Source organism: Haliotis cracherodii, unplaced genomic scaffold, assembly GCF_022045235.1.
Source record: "Haliotis cracherodii isolate W230 unplaced genomic scaffold, xgHalCrac1.p SCAF_12, whole genome shotgun sequence".
Taxonomy (NCBI): domain Eukaryota; kingdom Metazoa; phylum Mollusca; class Gastropoda; order Lepetellida; family Haliotidae; genus Haliotis; species Haliotis cracherodii.
The window spans coordinates 18,376,281-18,398,709 of record NW_027266267.1 but is presented as its reverse complement, the minus strand read 5'-3'; the positions used below and the strand labels follow the sequence as shown (position 1 = coordinate 18,398,709).

Sequence of the window (22,429 nt, the reverse complement as noted above, 5' to 3'; positions counted from 1 at the left end):
TGGAAACACGTGATAGTTATATTTGTGATGTAATGAGGTTGTTGAAAAACGCGATGGTTCTATTTGTCATGCAATTAGGTTGTTGGAAACACGCGATGGTTATAATTAGTTATATTTATGGTGTAATGAGGTTGGAAACACCCTAAGATGTTTGTGTGATGCAATGAGAGTTACGTGATGGTGCATCCTACCAACACGTGTATTTAACGTTTGAACAAGGCTCGATGTTTGAGATTCATGCTTTCGTATCACCTATGTTCAACCTATTTGTCAATATATTCTCTATTCGTATTTCAATTCCCATGATCAAGTGATGTGTTCCTTGTATGAACGTTTAAAAGCTATGAACATTATCACGCAGTGTACCGTCTCGCCTGTAATGTCGGGTGAAAGGTGTGTGCACCAGTTTCGAAACACTCAGTCATCACAGGCCGTATGCGGAAATATTTTGTTGATAGAAGACAGGTGCAGAATGCGGTGACCTTGATGAGACTGGGATATAACTCAAAGTAATGTTCAACTCCTCTCTCAGCATGAGACATCTGTTTAGTAGACTATTGTTCTTCTCTATTGTGTTTTGGTCTGAATTTCAAGATTGTCACCCAGCTAAAGGTAAGTGTGATGTATATTTTTCGAAATAAGTCAACAATTTCTATTCCAATCATAACAATCAATCTAAGTTTACGGTGGTAGTGCTACACAAAGAAAGAGTCAAGATAAACTTAAAGATCCTTGATTCCACAGATGTTCATGTAGGATGTAGTCTCTGTATGCTGCACCTCTGCGTACTCCTCAAGAGTGTGGGTGTTGATGTGTGTGTGTGAGTGGGGTGTGTGTGTGTGTGTGTATGGAAGTGTGTGTGGATGTGTGTGTGTGTGTGTGGATGTGTGTGTGTGGATGGAAGTGTGTGTGTGTGGATGTGTGTGTGTGTGTGTCTGTGGATGTGTGTGTGTGGGTGGGTGTGAGTGGGAGTATGTGTGGGTGTGGGTGTCTGTATGTCTGTATGTCTGTATGTTGCACCTCTGCGTACTCCTCAAGGGTGTGTGTGTTGATGTGTGTGTGTGTGTGGGGGGGGGGGGGGGGGGGGGGGGGGGGTTGGGGGGTGTGTGTGTGGGGTGTGTGTGTGTGTGGATGTGTGTGCGTGTGGATGTGTGTGTGTGTGGATGGAAGTGTGTGTGTGTGGATGTGAGTGTGTGTGTCTGTGGATGTGTGTGTGCGGGTGGGTGTTTGTGTGTGGGTGTGTGGGAGTGGGAGTATGTGTGGGTGTGGGTGTATGTGTGTGTATGTGTGTATCTGTGTGTGTGTGTGTGTGTGTGTGTGTGTGGATGTGTGTGTGTGTGTGTGTGTGTGTGTGGTTGTGGATGTATGTGTGTGGGTGTGGGGGGGGGGGTGTAGGTGTGGATGTGTGTGTGTGTGTGTAGGGTGGGTGGATGGGGTGGATATGTGTGTGTGTGTGTGTGTGGGGGGGGGGGGGTGGTTGGAATGGGGCGTGTAGGGGGGCAGGAGGAGGGATATGCGGGTGGGGGGGGAGGGGGGGTTAGTCGGAAGTCGGGTGTTCTAACAGTTTTGGACTCATATGAAGTTACCAGACCGAGATAATCCCTTAACCAACATGGGGATTAATAGTATAGTGAGTGTAACTGCTCGACATAACATAACTCTAAAATAAAATCACGTATTTTTATATTATTTACTTTATTCACTTCACAAAATGGCATTTTATTTCAGTTTAATATGCACAGAAAATTTACAAAATGAATCTGGCGTAACATAATGAAAAACATAAACAACACAGTCGCGAATAAACGAGTGTTCCTCCTACTTTAACCCCGCCGTCTCCTCCGGTGAGCTAACGTGTTCCCCGGCATGATAAACGAATAATATTGAAAAAGGTAGCGTGTAACGCATTAACGTGCTCAATCATTTATCTGAGTAGTTTCGCGTAGGATTGAAGTATCTATTTTTGACTTTTTATATTTTTCTTTATGCAGAAGTGGACTAGACCGGTATCAGCGCAATAGATGTTGTGAGTGAGTGAGTGAGTGAGTGAGTGAGTGAGTGAGTGAGTGAGTGAGTGAGTGAGTGAGTGTGAGTGGGTGGGTGGGTGGGTGGGTGGGTTTGAGTGAGTGAGTTAGTGAGTGAGTGAGTGAGTGAGTGAGTGAGTGAGTGAGTGAGTTGCTAGTACTAGTCCGGAATAGTGCTAGCCAAAGACTATACCACAGTTAAAAATGTGGATTCTCCAATCAGACACATTATACCGCCTCCGAGTCGATGAGTCCTTGTTCCCCATACTGCCAAAGTCTGGGCAGGGTAACAGCAAGGCATTTTGTACGTTCACTTAATGTCCTTTGGTATGTGGCGGTCAGGAGATCGTACCACCGAGTTTCAGCTCTCTTGGCAGATGCTCTATCCACAATGACCACAGAGCTTCAGCTCTCTGGGCAGACGCTCTATCCACAATGACCACGGAGTTTCAGCTCTCTGGGCAGACGCTCTATCCACAATGACCACGGAGCTTCAGCTCTCTGGGCAGACGCTCTATCCACAATGACCACGGAGCTTCAGCTCTCTGGGCAGACGCTCTATCCACAATGACCACGGAGCTTCAGCTCTCTGGGCAGACGCTCTATCCACAATGACCACGGAGCTTCAGCTCTCTGGGCAGACGCTCTATCCACAATGACCACCGAGCTTCAGCTCTCTGGGCAGACGCTCTATCCACAATGACCTCAGCTGATCATTGAATTTGTAATGTTCAGAGATTATGGTTAAATTGATAATAATCACAGAAGCTTTGTTAATGGCAGATTATTTACATGAGTTTCAAATTTTTGTTTAAATAGTTTACAATTTTTAACCGTTCTATGCTTATGAATCAACCTGTGAACCTTTCTGCAACAACATCAGGGGGTGAGTCAGTGAACGCCGCTTTTAACAGTATTCCAGTTACAGTAAACTACGGTTATAACGAACTCAAAGGGACTACTTATTTTAGTTCGTTATAACCGTAGTTCGTTATAAGCATATATACAGCATAACTACAGCAACTAGTCGGTTCCAAAAAAGTAAGTCCGTTATATCCGACAGTTCGTTATAAGTGTGTTCGTTATAACCGTAGTTTACTGTATATCACGGCGTGTCAGCTTAATGTGGGAGGATAGCCCAAAGTGATGCAGGTCTCAGACGTTTACTACTTCAGTTAAACTCTACGTGAACGGGTATGGTGCAGACAAACCTAGATACATAATCGGGGCCAACCGGGATTCGAACCCACGATCATAGGTTTCTGGCCCGCCCTAGCAGGTGGGAGATGACATATTAATTAAGGGGGTGTAATTTGAGTGTGAGGGCTGGGAATGAGAAATATTATTAACACGGAAGATGTTGAAATAGGAGGAGAATAGCGTCATTTCAGCAATTTTTAAATATTTTTCACCACATTGATATACATCATTCGAAATCAATGTTTTATCGACGTGTTTCAGCGCCTGTGATTACAGCTCCTGTAGGGGGAACGGTGACTTTATCCTGGAAACGTCCACGGTCGGTGAGACAGTATATAGTCCGGAATGCAAAGCGAAAGGAAGATGTATTTCATATCAAGTTTGACAGGGTCAACGTTGTCAATGCCGGTTACAAAAGCAGAACATGGAACACATCCTCAACTGAAGGCATGGTCAGTGTAGTGTTGCAGGGGGTCAAGTGGACAGACGCAGGACGATACAAGTGTTTCAGAGGACCGCCACGACGGAGGCCTCGTGATCTTATCACCAAATGTGGGCTGGAACTCGTTGTGATAGGTAGGCAATATCTATCAGTGAAGTAAACTGCCTGGCAAGAGAAAGTATGCACCCATGTTTAATGGTTGCTAGAAACAAGAAACGGTTATTCGATGGTGATGTATTTGATGATGATTGTTAATATGTTTTGGACATGAAGTGTACAGTGTTTCGGCAATGTTTTCATCCTAGGAGCGTTTTGATAATTTTTGTAATCGATTGATCATATTAATGTTCAAATGTATACGTTCTCTTGGCCTTCAGTTTAGTATTATTTACGTTATGTGAACGGACGTTGTTTAGATGTCATAAAACTTAATAAAAAACATCTTGTTTTGTGGGTGGGGTGGGGGATGGGGGGTGGGGGTGGGGGTAATTTTGAATTCAGGATTTTTCGACGGTTATAACACACATTTCTCAATCATTTTATTTGCGTCAATTGTAAATTATTTGCCAAAATGCTCCCGGCGTGTTTGAATCAACCACGAAAGTCCCCTGAAGTTATGGACCCGTGAAGATTCCGGGGTAGAATAGGTCTTCAGCAACCCATGCTTGCCGTAAAAGGTGACTATGCTTGTCGTAAAAGGCGACTAACGGGATCGGGTGGTCAGGCTCGCTGACTTAGTTGATGCATGTCATCGATCCCATTTGGGTGGACCGCCGTCATATAGCTGGAATATTGCTGAGTGCGGCGTTAAACAACAAACCAACCGACCAACCAACCTGAAGTTATGAACCTCATCTATGGCATATGTTTAGTCGTGTGTTTTTTGTTTTAATGTATCCTATTACATATATTTTACAGATATCCAGGACCCTTACATTGCGGCCAGAGATACATATGAACTGTCGCAATACAACGGCAGCGTCAACTTGTCCTGCATCATCGTTACCAATGCAACTTCATCGTATCCCGGGGAAGCATCCTTCATCTGGAGGAGGAATGGTTCCCAGGTTGACGGGGAGACGGAGCACCACACATCGGTGCGGGATGGTGTGTCTGGCAGCCAGCTGAGGGTGGACATCAGTGTGCTCACTACAGCCTCTGTAGCCAAGGGGGATGAGGTTGGCAGATACACGTGCCAGGCCCGTGTTGGGCAGCAACACCAGACGGTGCCGAGTGAGGAGTTTGCCCTGGACATGGACAGTAAGTTATACTGTTCACACATGAGGTATAGTGAAATGTGGGTTAAACTCGCGTTCAAGATTATTGCACTTATACAGCTACAACCATGCGGGTGTGTGGCTGCTTGGACTAATCCGGACTAATGCCAAGTTGATAGTACTAGGCCACTGACCTTGATTTTAAGATGGATTGACAGACACATTGCATTAGCTCCGAGCTGACCCTTCCATTTTTTTAACCCGAAATGACGTACGCCAGAGTAACAACAAATACCATCTTTCAAAGTCTTTTGGTATGGGGGCGGTCGGATAGCCTAGTGGTTAAAGCGTTCGCTCGTCACGCCGAAGACCCGGGTTCGATGTGTGAAGCCCGTTTCTGGTGTCCCCCGCCGGGATATTGCTGGAATGTTGCTAAAAGCGGCGTAAAACCATACTCACTCACTCACTCTTTTGGTATGACGTCAGGGAATCGATGGTCCACTCTCCAGACAGACGCTCTGTCCACAAGATCCGCCCATAGAGCGGAAGGTCCGGGGTTCGATCCCCGGCCGCGTCATACCAAAAGACATTAAAAGATATTACTTGTTGTTACCCTGTCTGGCGCTCGGCATTAAGGGGCTAAACCAAGGACTGGTCGGCTCGGAGTCTGTATACTGAGTCTGAGTGTGGTATTCACGTCAAACTGCGGCATGGTATCTAAGTGAGCTAGCACTATAAATCGGCATCAGTCCGGACTAGTACAAGCAGCCACACACACACAAGTGCATGCACATCGCTATATAAGTGCAAAAATCTTGGACGCGACGTTAAACCCCATTTCACCTCACCTCTTTCCACTAGATCACGGAGGTTGATCGCTTATGAATAAACTAGTATGTTGTCTTCACATATTGTTGCATAAGTGATGAATATGATGTTTTGACCTTTTTTCTATTTCATTAAAGTCAGTTAGAAAAAATACCCGTATATGTTAAAGAAATGTCGTATGTGAGTGTATCATTTATGACATTTACCGTTACATTGCGCGTCGCTACATTCCGCTTGTGGTAGTAACTGGAAACTCAGTAAGCATGTACAGCCCTTTCACGTGCACATATTTACCGTTATTCAACATGATGTAATACAGCCACCAGCACGTGTTGTCATACAGTAAGGGGACTCTGGTTTAATGTGAAATGTCACGAATAAATGTTGAATGGATATACATTTTGGGTTTGTTTAAATGAATAGTTTCGTAACTTTCATGTCTTTGGAAGACATTTGGAAAAGATACACATAAGGAAGAAAATTTATGGATGTCAACTTCTTTATTTTGAGGAACACAACGTTTCGTAGTATATGCTTACTCCGGATCCTTCATCGGGTGAATGAATGCTATGAAGCAATGAACATATATATAGACCTGTAAGAACAATGAAAGTAATAAGATAACAAAAGGTGGAAACTTAGCAAGGGAAGCCAACAGATAATTGGCGCTGATAGATGATTAGCAATAGACAATGGACGCTAACACTTCACACGAATTAGCGCTGATAGTTATGGACAACTGGAAGGCAGGACTTAAGATTATCCCTGATTGATAATTGGCAATGGACAATAGAAAAACGGGAGGCTGGGGGTAATTAGCACTGATAGGTAAAAGAATGGAAATAGCAATGGGTAAATGAAGCCAGGTAGATAATTAGCACCGGCAAAGATCAAAGCAATCGTTCACAGGTTTTTTTTAACTTTTGCATGCAGTGCATGGATAATTCCTTCATTTCTTCCTTATCTATTGTATACTTTACAGCATGGCCAGATGTCTACACCAACTATGCAATGCTGGGTGAAGGCGACAAGGCCACGTTGACATGGACGCTGCCACAGCCGAGGCCCCCATTTCTCGTGACGTCCCCCAGCGGTACAGCTATCCTGGATGTGGACGCTGCTAGCATCTACCTACGTCCGCATTACAGGCCCAGGGTGAAGATTGCCGGAGTCCTTACCACTGATGACTTCGTGGCAGTACAGCTAATATTCCATACTGTCAGAGGCTATGATGCTGGTCGTTACTCGTGTGAAGCTGGGGGTAATGTGACTCTCACAGATTGGGAAAACTTCCTGTATGTCTCACGTGAGTACCATTCATGGACGTTTTTACTGGTTGTCAGTTTCACCGCCAAGGGTTGATTACATTTTCTCGAATTTCTTCATTTTCGCTGATAAGGTCATTTTCTCAGATAACATAGCTTTCTCCGATAAAGACACTCTCTCTGATTACTTCATTTTCTCAGACAACGTCATTTCTACTTTCAGCATTTGTATCAACTCCTGAACTTTAAAATAACATGAATCTAGTCCCCTAAATATTTTTTTAATATTCTGCCCTGCATATTGTACTCTCCTTTGGAGGAATAAAAGCTTATATATATATCATTTTCTCAATGCCTGACAAAAGCACAGTGCGATTTGCTTTTACTTTATATCAATAATGTCGATTGGCACATGTTTCATTACCTGTAACGAACCTAGTTATCACAGCGGTTTCTAAACGTATGGCATAACACCATTCATAAAAAGATAAAATACTAAAAGAGCAATACATTACGACATATTTGCATCATAATGTCACTAGGGAAGGCGTGATCATCCACAGCATACAACTTACGTGCTGCCCTTGAACGCTCAGGTGTAAACTCCATTATATTATTAACTAGTCAAGAAGGCTTAATTCATTATCGTTTATGTTGTCATGAACCTGGACAGCATTAGCCCATGCTCATTAGAAATAACTGTTTACTTTATGATACAGAGGGAGGATCATTATTGCGTTGGGATGTGACACAATTTTGTTTGTATTAATGATTAAAAGATCAGTCTTTGCATGTGTTTGTGACGGGTGCCACCAGTGGGACAGGATACGCTCAACTGTTCGCAAACACCTAGTATCATCGCTATTTGTTGATACTGACCCATAATCACATGCTCTTGATATAGTCGGAATCTTAGATACGACTCTGCTTTTAGCAGGAATTTCTTGTGGCTATAGATAGGGTTTTGTGGCTTTCATTTGCATATATATATATATATATATATATATATATATATATATATATATATATATATATATATATATAAATATATATATATATATATATATATATATTTATATATATTGACATTTCTTTTCATAGGACTTGACTTCAATAAACTTGCTGTATGGAGGTATGGTGTACACAATAGTCTTGATAATGTAACATGATTTGAGTTAACTTCCAAAACTGTCTCCCACAGGAGATATCGCTTGGGTACGATCATGCGATATCTACATTGTAGATATTACTGCAATGAAATTGCATTACAATGGTTTGCAGACCATTGTGACATCATTGGTTACCATGACGTCACAATCAAATGACATCGCTTTTGGCTCTGCTACTGAAGCTGTTGGCAGTACCTTTTACACTGCTTATTACTGTCTACAAAATGAAAAAAACTGGAAGAATGATGTTGGATAATAAATGAAATCTCACCCTCACTCGTTTTATATGAAATATGTCAACATTGATAAAAGTGAAGAAAACTCGTGTTGATATAATTGATATCAAAAGACACGAGGGTGAGATTCTCTATTAATAAATGGAATCCAATATTTTCAGGAAAGCCCAGAGACCCAACGATTTCAAACGTCGATCAAGGACAAGGCGTGGTGCTATCATGTGCCTCCGCTTCACAGACACTTCCACACAATAACCCGGACATGTTGTCCTACAGCTGGAGAAGGAACAGCAGTGACATGGGACTGGAGGTGTTTCACAGCGTAAATCCGACACTCAACATCAGCAGCACAACAAAGGATGGGGACCACTACTCCTGTCAGGCAGCAGAGCAAGGCCTGGTGTCTCCGTGGAGTGCGGAGTTTGTTCTCAGTAAGAGTTTTGTGTCTCCGTGGAGTGTGGAGTTTGTTCGCAGTAAGAGTTTTGTGTCTCCGTTGAGTGCGGAGTTTGTTCTCAGTAAGAGTTTTGTGTCTCGGTGGAGTGCGGAGTTTGTTCTCAGTAAGAGTTTTGTGTCTTCCGTGGATTGTTGAGTTTTGTTCTCAGTAAGAATTTTGTGTCTTGGTGGAGTGTGGAGTTTGTTCTCTGTAAGAGTTTTGTGTCTCCGTGGAGTGCGGAGTTTGTTCTCAGTAAGAGTTTTGTGTCTCCGTGGAGTGCGGAGTTTGTTCTCAGTAAGAGTTTTGTGTCTCGGTGGTGTGCGGAGTTTGTTCTCAGTAAGAGTTTTGTGTCTCCGTGGAGTGTGGAGTTTGTTCTCAGTAAGAGTTTTGTGTCTCCGTGGAGTGCGGAGTTTGTTCTCAGTAAGAGTTTTGTGTCTTCCGTGGATTGTTGAGTTTTGTTCTCAGTAAGAGTTTTGTGTCTCGGTGGAGTGCGGAGTTTGTTCTCAGTAAGAGTTTTGTGTCTCCGTGGAGTGCGGAGTTTGTTCTCAGTAAGAGTTTTGTGTCTCGGTGGAGTGCAGAGTTTGTTCTCAGTAAGAGATTTGTGTCTCCATGGAGTGCGGAGTTTGTTCTCAGTAAGAGTTTTGTGTCTCGGTGGTGTGCGGAGTTTGTTCTCAGTAAGAGTTTTGTGTCTCCGTGGAGTGCGGAGTTTGTTCTCAGTAAGAGTTTTGTGTCTCCGTGGAGTGCGGAGTTTGTTCTCAGTAAGAGATTTGTGTCTCCATGGAGTGCGGAGTTTGTTCTCAGTAAGAGTTTTGTGTCTCGGTGGTGTGCGGAGTTTGTTCTCAGTAAGAGTTTTGTGTCTCCGTGAAGTGCAGAGTTTGTTCGCAGTAAGAGTTTGTGTCTCCGTGGAGTGCAGAGTTTGTTCTCAGCTAGAGTTTTGTGTCTTCGTGAAGTGCAGAGTTTGTTCTCAGTAAGAGTTTTGTGTCTCCTTGGAGTGCGGAGTTTGTTCTCTGTAAGAGTTTTGTGTCTCCGTGGATTGTGAAGTTTGGTTCTCAGTAAGAGTTTTGTGTCTCCATGGAGTGCGGAGTTTGTTCTCAGTAAGAGTTTTGTGTCTCTGTGGAGTGCGGAGTTTGTTCTCAGTAAGAGTTTTGTGTTTCCGTGGAGTGCAGAGTTTGTTCTCAGTAAGAGTTTTGTGTCTCTGTAGTGTGCGGAGTTTGTTCTCAGTAAGAGTATTGACAATGTTTTGAACAGAGATGTCAATGACATTGCTTCTGACATTCTTTACTATATCCAGTTGAGGCCTGTACTGTCATTAAACATCATTGACAATATGATATTTTAATGACATGTTAATCAACAACTATATTTTCTAATGGTATTTGGTTTGAAAATATCTATTGGTTTCAGAGATGTTATACATATTCCGTTCTCACTAATGTTAATACAAAGTCATAAAGGTGTTAAATCTGAAACTTGGTTGGTTGATTAGGTTCTTTAACGCCACACTCAGCAATATTCCAACTATATGACGGTGGTCTGTAAACAATCGGACCAGGCAATCCAGTGATTGATATCATGAGAATCGATCCACGCAATTGGGATCGATGACATGCATCAGCCAAGTCAGTGAGCCTGACAACCCGACCTCGTTAGTCGCCTTTTACGACAAGCATAGTCGCCTTTTACGGCAAGCATGGGTTGCTGAAGACCTATTCTACCCCGGATCTTCACGGGCTAAATCTGAAACTGCCACGTGACATTTTTCAAAAGAATGGAAAGGAATCGGATATTTAGTCATCCTTTTTTTTTTATCGATATCTGGCTGATATGTTATCATAATGCTTCTCAAGATGTTCATACAAGTGATACTGGCAGATGCATTGTATTTAATGCTTTTTCCTCTACAATATCAATAACATTTTCAATTCAACGGATTATTCAACACAGGAACAGACAATATCGTATCCTTTCCAAAACAACTGAACACCTTTCAGGGCTCAACCCCTCACAAAAAAAAGAACTAGAATTTGTACTTTACCAAAACAGTGTTATCCCATAGAGAACATTTCTTTTATTTGAACACTTTCTGAATGGCATTGTGTCTTCACAGGAAAACCGATAGTTCCGACAATCACCAGTGCAGGATCTCACAAGGAAGTCATCCTGACTTGCGTATCTTCATCGCTGATGTCTCCTGATGCTTTCCGTGACGTGCTCTCCTACAGATGGAAGGGAGGCAGCAGTCACCTGGAGAATGGGAGGATGACCAAAGGGGCTGCTCTCAACATCAGCAGTCATCCTGGGAGGGGAGAGATGAACACAGGGGCCACCCTCACGCTAAGCACTGCGACCCAGGGGGACCAGTACACATGCCAGGCTGTAGAACAAGGCCTGTATTCAGACTGGAGCGAAGTTTACGTTCTGCGTGAGTACCAGTTACGGTTGTCCGCTGCTCTGTATTCTGGGTATTAAGCCTTTTCTGATATAGACATCTTCCTGAGGCAAGAGAGTTAACTGACTTTAAAAGTCCTGTTGCCACCCTTGCCGAACTAGGCTGGAATTCCAGGGATCGATCGTAGCGCCACCAGTGGATATTACGAGTTATGTCCCTTCTAAGCCTCTCCTATGGACCAATCCGATTCCATCACTTGTGTCCAGTCAAGACGATCGAATCGATAATCAAGATATATTTTGTGATAAAAAGGGTCTTATAATTACATCTCGAAGTGCATCAAATCACGCGAGCACCTTGATTAAAAACATGAAAAGGTTTGGCAAATATCTGTTGACAACGAGTTGGCGGTGCACATGTTTTGCAAATCGTGCAATCGACCGAAATCTGCACGACAGTTTACGAACCGGATTTCGATTTCATTGCGCGATTTTGATTGGACTATGCATAGACTCGTTAGTCCAGCCATAATAACAGCCTCGTTTGGCAAGGGTGGAAACTTGACTTTTACAGGCAGTTAACTCTCTTGCCTCGGGACGATGGATATAGATTGTGTCAAAATATATTTGGTTTAATCCAACATTTCCATTTAAGTGAGTCGGCTAAAATGGTTTTACACTGATTTTTCCAATATTTCAGTACCATTACGGCGGGAAATATCAGACATAAGGTCTACACATTGTAACAATGTGGTGAACCGAATCCGGGCATTCGGTGTGACGAGAGAACCCTTTAACCACTAGGCTAACCCACGGCCTCGTTTCCAAATGACAATGGGGCTTCACACTACCCTCACCAAATTTTCACTTTGCTGTAGAGACATATTGGCAAAACGGTCTCTGTGTTAATATTTTTGCATAACAAAATACTGACAGTATTATTAGTATTTTGACCACGTGGATAAAACGTTCGTATAATCATCATTCTTACAGAGGTAAATATCATTATTGTTATAAACCAGTGTACTAATTTTAACGTCTGCATTGACGTATTTCAATGTTCCTTATGTGATGCAACATTCCTGTGATAAAGTCATACACTGTCATGTCGTCACGCTGTCAGGTAACCATTTCAATGACGCCATAGTTAAAAATACATTGTGCCCTTGCTCCCATTCACCTTGGCCGTAAACAATTTCGGACATTTCGTTAAATGGTAATGAATTCAGTTCTTAAGAGAGAAAAAAATATGGATGTCAACTTAAAAAGACAAAAAAAACTTGACATGTATAAATTCTCTCTCTTATATGCATCACTCCTAACTGCCAATCAAAGAGTAAATCCAGCTCTTGTTCCTTATGTCAGGCGTTATCGTTCATTTGACGTTTTCGTCTGTGAGTTTCGACAGCATTGCTTGACAGATTAACTTAACACATTTTGTCCCGATACACGACGATTCGAGTTGCCCAATGAACACAAAATAGTACTAGTTGATAGACATTCTTATTGTATTCCATTAGACCCAGCTGTTTCTGTGTTTCTATGCCTCTCGTTTGCACCAACATCACAGACTAATGTCTCAATTAGTCAAGATCTTTAATCTCATTCGCACAACTGTTTTTGCAAGCGATGTACATCAAAATCTTATAATCAATACTGTTACCACCTTCTCAAATTCACAAGTTTCAAAATACTGTTTACAAAACATGGACGGAAAATATATGTGTGAATAGTCTTACGCCGTTGTTAGTACTATTCCAGCAATATCATAACGGGATACACAAACAGTTGACTTCTTACGCATTACCAATGTGAGGAAAAGAACCTAGGTCTTTGGTTTGTCGATCGAAGGCTATAAGCAGTAGATCATTCCACCGCCTTTTGTTGCATCTATTGTATAGCAGATGTGTTATCATAATCTGAAAATAGTGTCAGTGAAAGGTTTCTGTTAGTCAACTGAGAATCTGCTCTCGTATGCTTCAGACAAACCAACCATTAAGAGACTGACCCATGATGCCAAGTCGAGTATTGACCCGAAGCCTGATGACGTCACCTTTACGTGTGAGGTGGACGGCACGCCGCCTCTGTCTGTGTCCCTCATCAGAAGGTCCAAGGATGGGGATACAGTGCTGGGCAGCACCACGACCTACACTTCTAGGATGGTTGCCTTTAACGTCGGGAAGCCCAGCCTGGGAGAATACCTGTGTTCAGCGTCCAATGTAGTCGGGCATGATGATGGATCTACTTCTAGTTTCCTGAAATGTAAGCACGCTACACCCTTACCTTGTGCAATGCGAGCATCCGGTTTTTATGCGTGATTTGGCCTTGCAAGATTCACAATTTTGACAGACAGACTGACACCCTTCTGATCTATTCAAGTGAACTTCCCAAAGCTGAAGGTAGAAGAGTGATTGGTAACGATAAGGATGAACTGTGTAAAGAGAAACATCATTCTTCGTTTTAACTGCATTTAACAAAAGTAAATGGTATATATATGTCTGTACTATGCAACGTCGGGCAATCTGCTCAACACTGTATCTGTTCTGTTACTTCAGCGAGACTGTATCGACAGAATGACGAAGACATCACCTTGAAGACGTACACAAGTCATGCTGTTGGAACGTTCTATCTCTGGGGCTACCCTAAACCCAGCAATACAAGGCTGTCCTGTCCAGACGGACAGACTGGCATTAACATCTCAGGTAGCCAGAAGTACATACTCTCAACATCAAACATCGAGGACAACCAGTTCATGGTTACATTTACCATCAACAAAGTTGAACAGAGCGATGAAGGAATTTACACTATATCTTTCGACAATGGCCAAGGCTCTCTGGACGTCAGCGTTGAACTGTTTGTTCCAGGCGAGTATGGTTCTGTCAGTTTTTGTATGTTCTGGTATCTACGAGACACAGACAATGTGAAAGAAGGACACACTACAATCAAAGCAGTGAGTGAGTGAGTGAGTATGTTTTGACGCCGCTTTTAGCAATAGTCCAGCAATATCACGGCGGGGGACACCAGAAATGGGCTTCACACACTGTACCCATGTCGGGAATCGAACCCGGGTCTTCGGCATGACGAGCGAACGCTTTAACCACTAGGCTACCCGACTGCCCCTAAAGCGATATACATTCTTCAATGTACACCGTGAGCACCAACGCCTACATGTGAAGTGAAACATATAAAGTAATTAAGAAACTGGACAGAGATCACTTATATATCCGTTCGTTACGTAATTTGTGCTTTGTAGTATAGCCAATGGCCGCATCAACTACCGAGTCACAATACATATATCTTATGGCTGTGACTCACAGATATGCTGTTTGTAGATCGTTACGATAATTTATGTCTTTTTTCAGAGTAACATAGGGCGGGTTTGAAATGTATCAACTCTTGTTTTATTCAGACTGCTCAGTAAATATACACGGCCGTTTAGCGTTCAGAGTTACTACCAGTTTCAAACAAATGAAAAGTTATTTTTCAACCTCAGTTGTTTTACTGTGAACCGTTTTATGATTATTTTGCTGCTGAAAGAATGGAAAATTAATTGCATCTCCTGAATTAAAGTCAGTTGGACATTTCTGGTGCATTTGTGATAAACATTTGAATAGATGGAAACGGTTGGTTAATATAGGCTCTGTAACACATCCTGCAACAGACCCGTGAAGACCCAGGTGAGATTTGATCTTCAGCAATCCTTGTCGTAAGAGCCGAGTTACGGGATCGGGTGGTCAGTCTCACTGACTTGGTTGATGCACGTGATCGTATCCTAATTGCTTAGATCGATGCTCAGGATATCAATCACTGGATTGTCTGGTCCAGACTTGACAATTTGCAGGCCGCCGTCATATAGCTGGAATATTGCTGAGTGCGGGGCTCAATAACAAACCAACAAATAAACAAAGACACTGTGCATAAACCTCAAATTAATATGTACCCTTGTTTGTGTTGTAGACGGAGAGAAGGTTGTGATCGTCACAGCTGTGTCTGTGGTGGTTGTTGGCATAATAATCGTCTCTATTTTCTGCCTGGCATTCAGGAAACTGACAGGTACAGATATGAATGGGAAAATAACCGCAGTGTCTAAACATCCGCTTAGTAGTGTTAGATATGTGTGTACACACTTATCTGCAAAACTGCTGTGCTTGTATTATATGACCTTTCGCCATATGACTTGCATAATGTCAACGTTGAACTCACTCGCTCACCTTCTTTCATAAATAAGAACCATACAGGTGATGATATATCGTTGAAAATTGTGTTAAAGATGTATTTTCCGATTACCGAGAGCCCAAACACATGTGATATGCTAACTGCATCACGTTTGATTGATCGAAGTATCTATGATATTATATGCATTTGTATCTTATATTTCAGAATCCAGGAAAGGCGGGTAAGCATTAGATGTTGGTTCCTGTATTCTGTGTCTTTGTTCCTGGGTCTCATCAATGGCTGCATTTTCCATTTGCGTCCCTTTGGTTCCTCCCTTATTATGGCGAAAATTGACAATATAAGAATATAAGGGACTGGCTATCTTTGTTGGTGAAGAGGGTGGGTGGGTGGGGGTCGGCGCGTGGGGGGTGGGGAAGGGGGTAAAGTATGAAAATAGCACACAATGAAAAAAAAACCCTGCAGTTCTATTTTTTGGGTATAGGGTAGGGGGCCTGCATAGAAAAGTGTTAAATTTATTTGGGGTTAGGGGGCATGTTAAATAGTGTTGAGATTTTGGGCAATATATGGTAAATTCTTCCCCCTTATGATAAACGACCCATTCCTAACTGGAAAAGCTACCTCACTTATTAGGTACTACCGTATCCTGTGCTGCCTATACACACACGCGTGTCAATCACGATGTGTTTTTCGCTGCTATGTTAGGTATTACATGGTAATTATATTACCTTTGACTCACGTTATTTTACCTGACACTCACTTTATATTACCTAACACTCACATTATATTACTTGGCACTCACGTTATATTACTTAACACTCACGTTACATTACCTAACACTCACGTTATATTATCTTACACTCGCGTTATATTACCTAACACTCACGTTATATTATCTTACATTCGCGTTATATTACCTAACATTCATGTTATATTTCGCAATACTCACGTTGTATTACCTAATACTCACCTTATTTTACCTAACACTCGCGTTATATTACCTAACACTCCAATAATATTACCAAACACTCACGTTATATTACCTTATTTTAATACCCATCAATCGCGCTATATTACCTAACACTCACGTTATATTACATAACACTCACATTATATTACCTGACACTCACATTATTTTACCTAACACTAACACTATATTACCTAACACTTGCGTTATATTACCTAACGCTCATATTATATTACCTAACGCTCACATGATATAACCTGCCACTCACATCATATTACCTAACACTCAAGTTATATCACCTAACACTCACATTTTATTACCTAACACTCACATTATATTACCTAACATTCACATTACATTACCTAACACTCACATTACATTACGTAACACTCGCGTTTTATTACCTGACGCTCACATTATATTACCTAACACTCACATAATATTCCTAACACTCACATTATATTACCTAACACTCACATTATATTACCTAACACTCACATTATATTACCTAACACTCACATTATATTACCAAACACTCACATTATGTTATCTAACAATCGCGTTATATTATCTAACACTCGCGTTATATTACCTTACACTCACATTATATTACCTAACACTCACATTATGTTATCGAACACTCACATTATATTACCTAACACACACATTATATTATTTAACACTCACATTATATTATTTAACACTCGTGTTATATTACCTAACACTCACATTATAATACCTAACACTCACATTATATTATCTAACACTCAAATTATATTATTTAACACTCGTGTTATATTACCTAACACTCACATTATAATACCTAACACTCACATTATATTATCTAACACTCGCGTTATATTACCTAACACTCAAATTATATTACCTACCACTCACATTATATTACCTCACACTCACATTATAACATCTAACACTCGCGTTACATTACCTAACACTCACATTATATTACCTTACAATCACATTATATTATCTAACACTCGCGTTACATTACCTAACAATCACATTATATTACCTAATACTCACATTATATTACCTAACAATCAAATTATATTATTTAACGCTCGCGTTATATTACCTAATACTCACATTATATTACCTAACACTCAAATTATATTATTTAACACTCGTGTTATATTACCTAACACTCACATTATAATACCTAACACTCACATTATATTATCTAACACTCGCGTTATATTACCTAACACTCAAATTATATTACCTACCACTCACATTATATTACCTCACACTCACATTATAACATCTAACACTCGCGTTACATTACCTAACACTCACATTATATTACCTTACAATCACATTATATTATCTAACACTCGCGTTACATTACCTAACAATCACATTATATTACCTAATACTCACATTATATTACCTAACAATCAAATTATATTATTTAACGCTCGCGTTATATTACCTAACACTCACATTATAGTATCTAACACTCGCGTTATATTACCTAACATTCACATTATATTACCTAACACTAACATTATATTATCTAACACTCGCGTTATATTACCTAACACTCACATTATATTACCTAACACTTACATTATATTACCTAACACTCACATTATATTACCTAACACAGACATTATATAACCTAATAGTCACATTATATTATCTAACACCCGCGTTATATTACCTAACACTCACATTATATTACCTAACACTCGAACTATATTTACAGACTTAACGTTTCCGGGTTAGGGGAAGTAACAAAAGAACCCGGGCCTATCGTCACTATTGGCTGCCGAGACCTGCAAGACAAAGACACAACAAAGGGGCTGCCACGCTTACCGCCTGATATTGGCATGGATGCACAGAGGATGTCCTTCTACCTGCACAGGGTGGATGACGGAAACTGTAAGTACATCAACAGGTCGAGTTGGGGGAATCACAAGCTCAATGAGACAGCAACTGACCTCATTTTCAAATTATATATTTTGTTTGCTGATCTGTATGATTTTCGGGCACTGGTGTGCCAGTCATCTTACGTATCTCAATTCGCCACTTGCGTGCCTTAGATGTGCCAGACGCTTATGCTAGTGGGTTGGGATTCCGGTTCATTATGTGTATGTTCTAGGTTTGTCAGCTCTCTGCCCTGATGGGTAAGCGATGAAGGTCTGAGACCTGCGTCGCCTCGGGCTGTCGTCTCACTTCAAGCTGACGTGCCGTGATGTAACCGAAAGATTGCTTGAAGCGGCGTGACGCCACGACACTCACTCATTTACTTGATATGGTTTATGCGTAGACTCACTCCAAAAACCGATCTCCGCCATGTGGGAGAGTTTTTCTTCTCTTGTCGGGATATTGCTGGGATGTTGTTTAAAGGACAATTACTCATTAACAACTTCATCGGAAGATGAGTTTTTAAAAATGATTTTTTAAATAAAATGATGGACGTTTTGTTATTCAAAGTTTGACCCCGAGCCGATAAGACCTTCCTTATATACTCTTAATCGTTAACACTAGAGAGGTAGGGTGAAATGGGGTTAAACGTCGCCTTCAAATTGTTTGCACTGTTATAGCGACCTGCATGTATGTGCGCGCGCGCGCGCGTGCGTGCGTGCGTGCGTGCGTGCGTGCGTGCGTGCGTGTGTGTGTGTTTGCGTGCGTGCGTGCGTGCGTGTGTGCGTGCGTGTGTGCGTGCGTGTGTGTGTGCGTGCGTGCGTGCGTGTGTGTGTGTGTGTGTGTGTGTCTGCTGGTACTAGTCTAATGCTGCTTTTATAGTGCTAGTCCACTGAGGTCCCATGCCACAGTTTAACATGAGTACCCCACTCAGACACAGTATACTGACTCAGACCGGACCAGTCCTTGTTTTAGTCTCTCAGTCGCGAACGCCAGACAGGATATCAACGAATATAATCTTTTAACGTCTTTTGACATGACCAACCGTCGGCTCTGTATCAGCTCTAGACAACGAGGGGGGTCTCAAACCAAGAACCGTTACATACAAACTGCCGTGATATATAGATACTTTCAGTATTGCTCTCAACAAAGACGTATGTACACTCTCAGTAATATACATGTACCAAGGACCACTGTATTTAAAAACGAGAGTTTGGAATTCAGCTCGCTTAGCAGAGGTACAACTGTACACGACCAACCCACATAACAACAGAAGACCTGGGTGAAAAAACAGTCAGTTTATTAGACAGCCACAGAATCTTATATGTAATCAGTCAACAATATTATGCAAACAATCAATTAAAAGACCATGTTTACGAACGTTTTTTTTTATTGTTTGTTCTTTGACGCCGCACTCAGCAATATCCCAGCTATATGACGGCGGTCTGTTAATAATCCAGTCTGGACCAGACAATCAAGTGACTGATATCATGAGCATCGATCCCCGCAATTGGAATCGATGACATGCATCAACCAAGTCAGCGAGCCTGACCACCCGATCCCGTTAGTCGCCTATTACGACACGTATGTTCGTCTTTTAGGGCAAGCATGGGTTGCTGAAGACCTATTCTACCTCGGATCTTCACGGGCCTGTTTACGATCAGTTAAAGAAGTACATGTATGCGAAGAAAGTTAGACGAACATGAAAAACTATTAAAATCACTAGTACATTAGTAACGATACATATTCCAAGGTACACCACGTAATACAACAGTTTACATATGTCTGAATACAATATACCCGACACACTCCTACTAATACAGACCGCCTCCGCGGTCTAGTGGTAGAGCGTCCGCCCGTAGAGCGGAAGGTCCGAGGTTTGATCCCCGGCCGCGTCATACCAAAAGACATTAAAAGATGGTACTTGTTGTTACCCTGTCTGGCGCTCGGCATTAAGGTGCTAAAACAAGGACTGGTCGGCTCGGAGTCAGTATACTGTGTCTGAGTGGGGTATTCAAGTTAAACTGCGGCATGGTGCATGCACGTCGCTATATAAGTGCAATAATCTTGGACGCGACGTTAAACCCCATTTCACCTCACCTCATTTTAATAAAACTGTGTGAGCTGTGACATTCTTATAACTCCATCGTCAATTTATTCAAATATATGTTTTCTTTTAGATGCAGATGATGAAAGAACAAGAGCAAATTTCATCGCATCTGTGGAAGCAAGTGATTTGTTGTAGTTCCTTTTCTGAGGTCGTCAAATATTCGTTATTTTATTTGATATTGTCACTCTTGTCGCAACTTAGGTTATTCAAGCAGACGCTTTCTTAAGTATTGCATCATCACATAAATACTTTAGTACGCCAGCATATGGTAATACATTGAAGTGGGCCCGTGTAGAATAGAACTTCAAAACCCATGCTTGCCGTAAAAGGCGGCTATGTTTGTGGTTAGAGGCGACTAACGGGATCAGGCTCGCTGACTTGGTTGATGCATGTCATCGTATCCCAATTGCGTGGAACGATGCTCATGATCATGTTGACAATGTATTATTTACAGACCGCCGTCATATAGCTGTAATATTGCTGAGTGCGGCGGTAAACAATAAACAAACAAACATTGCGGCGTTTTGTGGTATGTTGCCTGAAACAGACCACCGGACATCGTTGATCTACAGATACAGTGTTTAGAATTGATCATGTGTGCTCAACGAAAAAGATTGAAAATACCATTTGGATATGGTATCAATTATATGTTATTGCAGAAATGAGAAAGTCCGTTTTCGAATTCAATCTCATTAATATTTGCTGGTAGAAATAGCTGACAGTTAACATATTTTAACTCGAGATAATCGAGAGTGGTAACTTTCAGGCAATAAAGTTTTATATTCGAATGTCAGAACCATAACAAAGCTTTGTGTATTCGCACATTGTTAGTATGAACAATGTATGATAGATAGACAATAAACGCTTCTTCTTACCCAAAGTTTTGACATTTGCTAATTCGCATGAGTGAGTGAGTGTCGTTTCACGCTGCTTTTTGTAATTCTCCGGCAATATCACGGCAAGGGACACTAGAAGTGGGCTTTGTACACTGTACCCATGTTAGGAATCGAGCCAGAGTAACAGGCAACCCTACCGTCCCTTGTACATTGACGTCTACCCCACCGTCCCTGGTACATTGAGGTCTACCCCACAGTCCCTTGTACATTGACGTCTACCCCACCGTCCCTTGTACATTGACATCTACCCCACCGTCCCTTGTACATTGACGTCTACCCCACCGTCCCTTGTACATTGACATCTACCCCACCGTCCCTTGTACATTGACGTCTACTCCGCCGTCCTTTGAACATTGACTTCTATCCCACCGACCCTTGTACATTGACATCTACCCCACCGTCACTTGTACATTGACGTCTACCTCACTGACCCTTGTACATTGACGTCTACCTCACCGACCCTTGTACATTGACGTCTACCCCACCGTCCCTTGTACATTGACGTCTACCCCACCGTCCCTTGTACATTGACGTCTATCCCACCGCCCATTGTACATTGACGTCTACCCCACCGTCCCTTGTACATTGACATCTACCCCACCGTGCCTTGTAATAGACGTTTACCCCACCGTCCCTTGTACATTGACGTCTACCCAACCGTCCCTTGTACATTGACGTATACCCGTCCGTCCCTTGTACATTGACGTCTACCCAACAGTCCCTTGTACATTAACAACAACCCCACCTTCCCTTGTACGTTGACGTTTACCCCACCGTCCCTTGTACATTGACGTCTATCCCACCGTCCCTTGTACATTGACGTCTACCCAAACGTCCCTTGTACATTGACGTCTACCCCACCGTCCCTTGTACATTGACATCTATCCCACCGTCCCTTGTACACTGACGTCTACTCAAACTTCCCTTGTACATTGACGTCTACCCCACCGTCCCTTGTACATTGACATCTACCCCACCGTCTCTTGTACGTTGACGTCTACCCCACCGTCCCCTGTACATTGACGTCTACCCCACCGTCCCCTGTACACTGACGTCTACCCACACGTCCCTTGTACATTGGCGTCTACCCCACCGTCCCTTGTACATTGACGTCTACCCGTCCGTCCCTTGTACACTGACATCTACCCAACCGTCCCCTGTACATTGACGTCTACCCCACTGTCCCTTCAA

General features: G+C 42.1%; 1 protein-coding gene across 1 annotated transcript; it reads left to right on the top strand.

The window, feature by feature from the left end:
• The first annotated feature begins 488 nt into the window (after positions 1-488).
• On the top strand, positions 489-21,144 carry LOC139457605 (uncharacterized). The gene is made up of 12 exons (XM_071238963.1): positions 489-612; positions 3,486-3,800; positions 4,585-4,926; positions 6,694-7,017; positions 8,543-8,812; positions 10,922-11,236; positions 13,186-13,464; positions 13,758-14,066; positions 15,160-15,255; positions 15,583-15,598; positions 18,072-18,247; positions 20,413-21,144. Exons 1-12 carry the CDS (start codon positions 513-515, stop codon positions 20,475-20,477), a joined length of 2,607 nt encoding a protein of 868 aa, XP_071095064.1. The 5' UTR covers positions 489-512; the 3' UTR covers positions 20,478-21,144.
• The last annotated feature ends 1,285 nt before the right edge of the window (positions 21,145-22,429 follow it).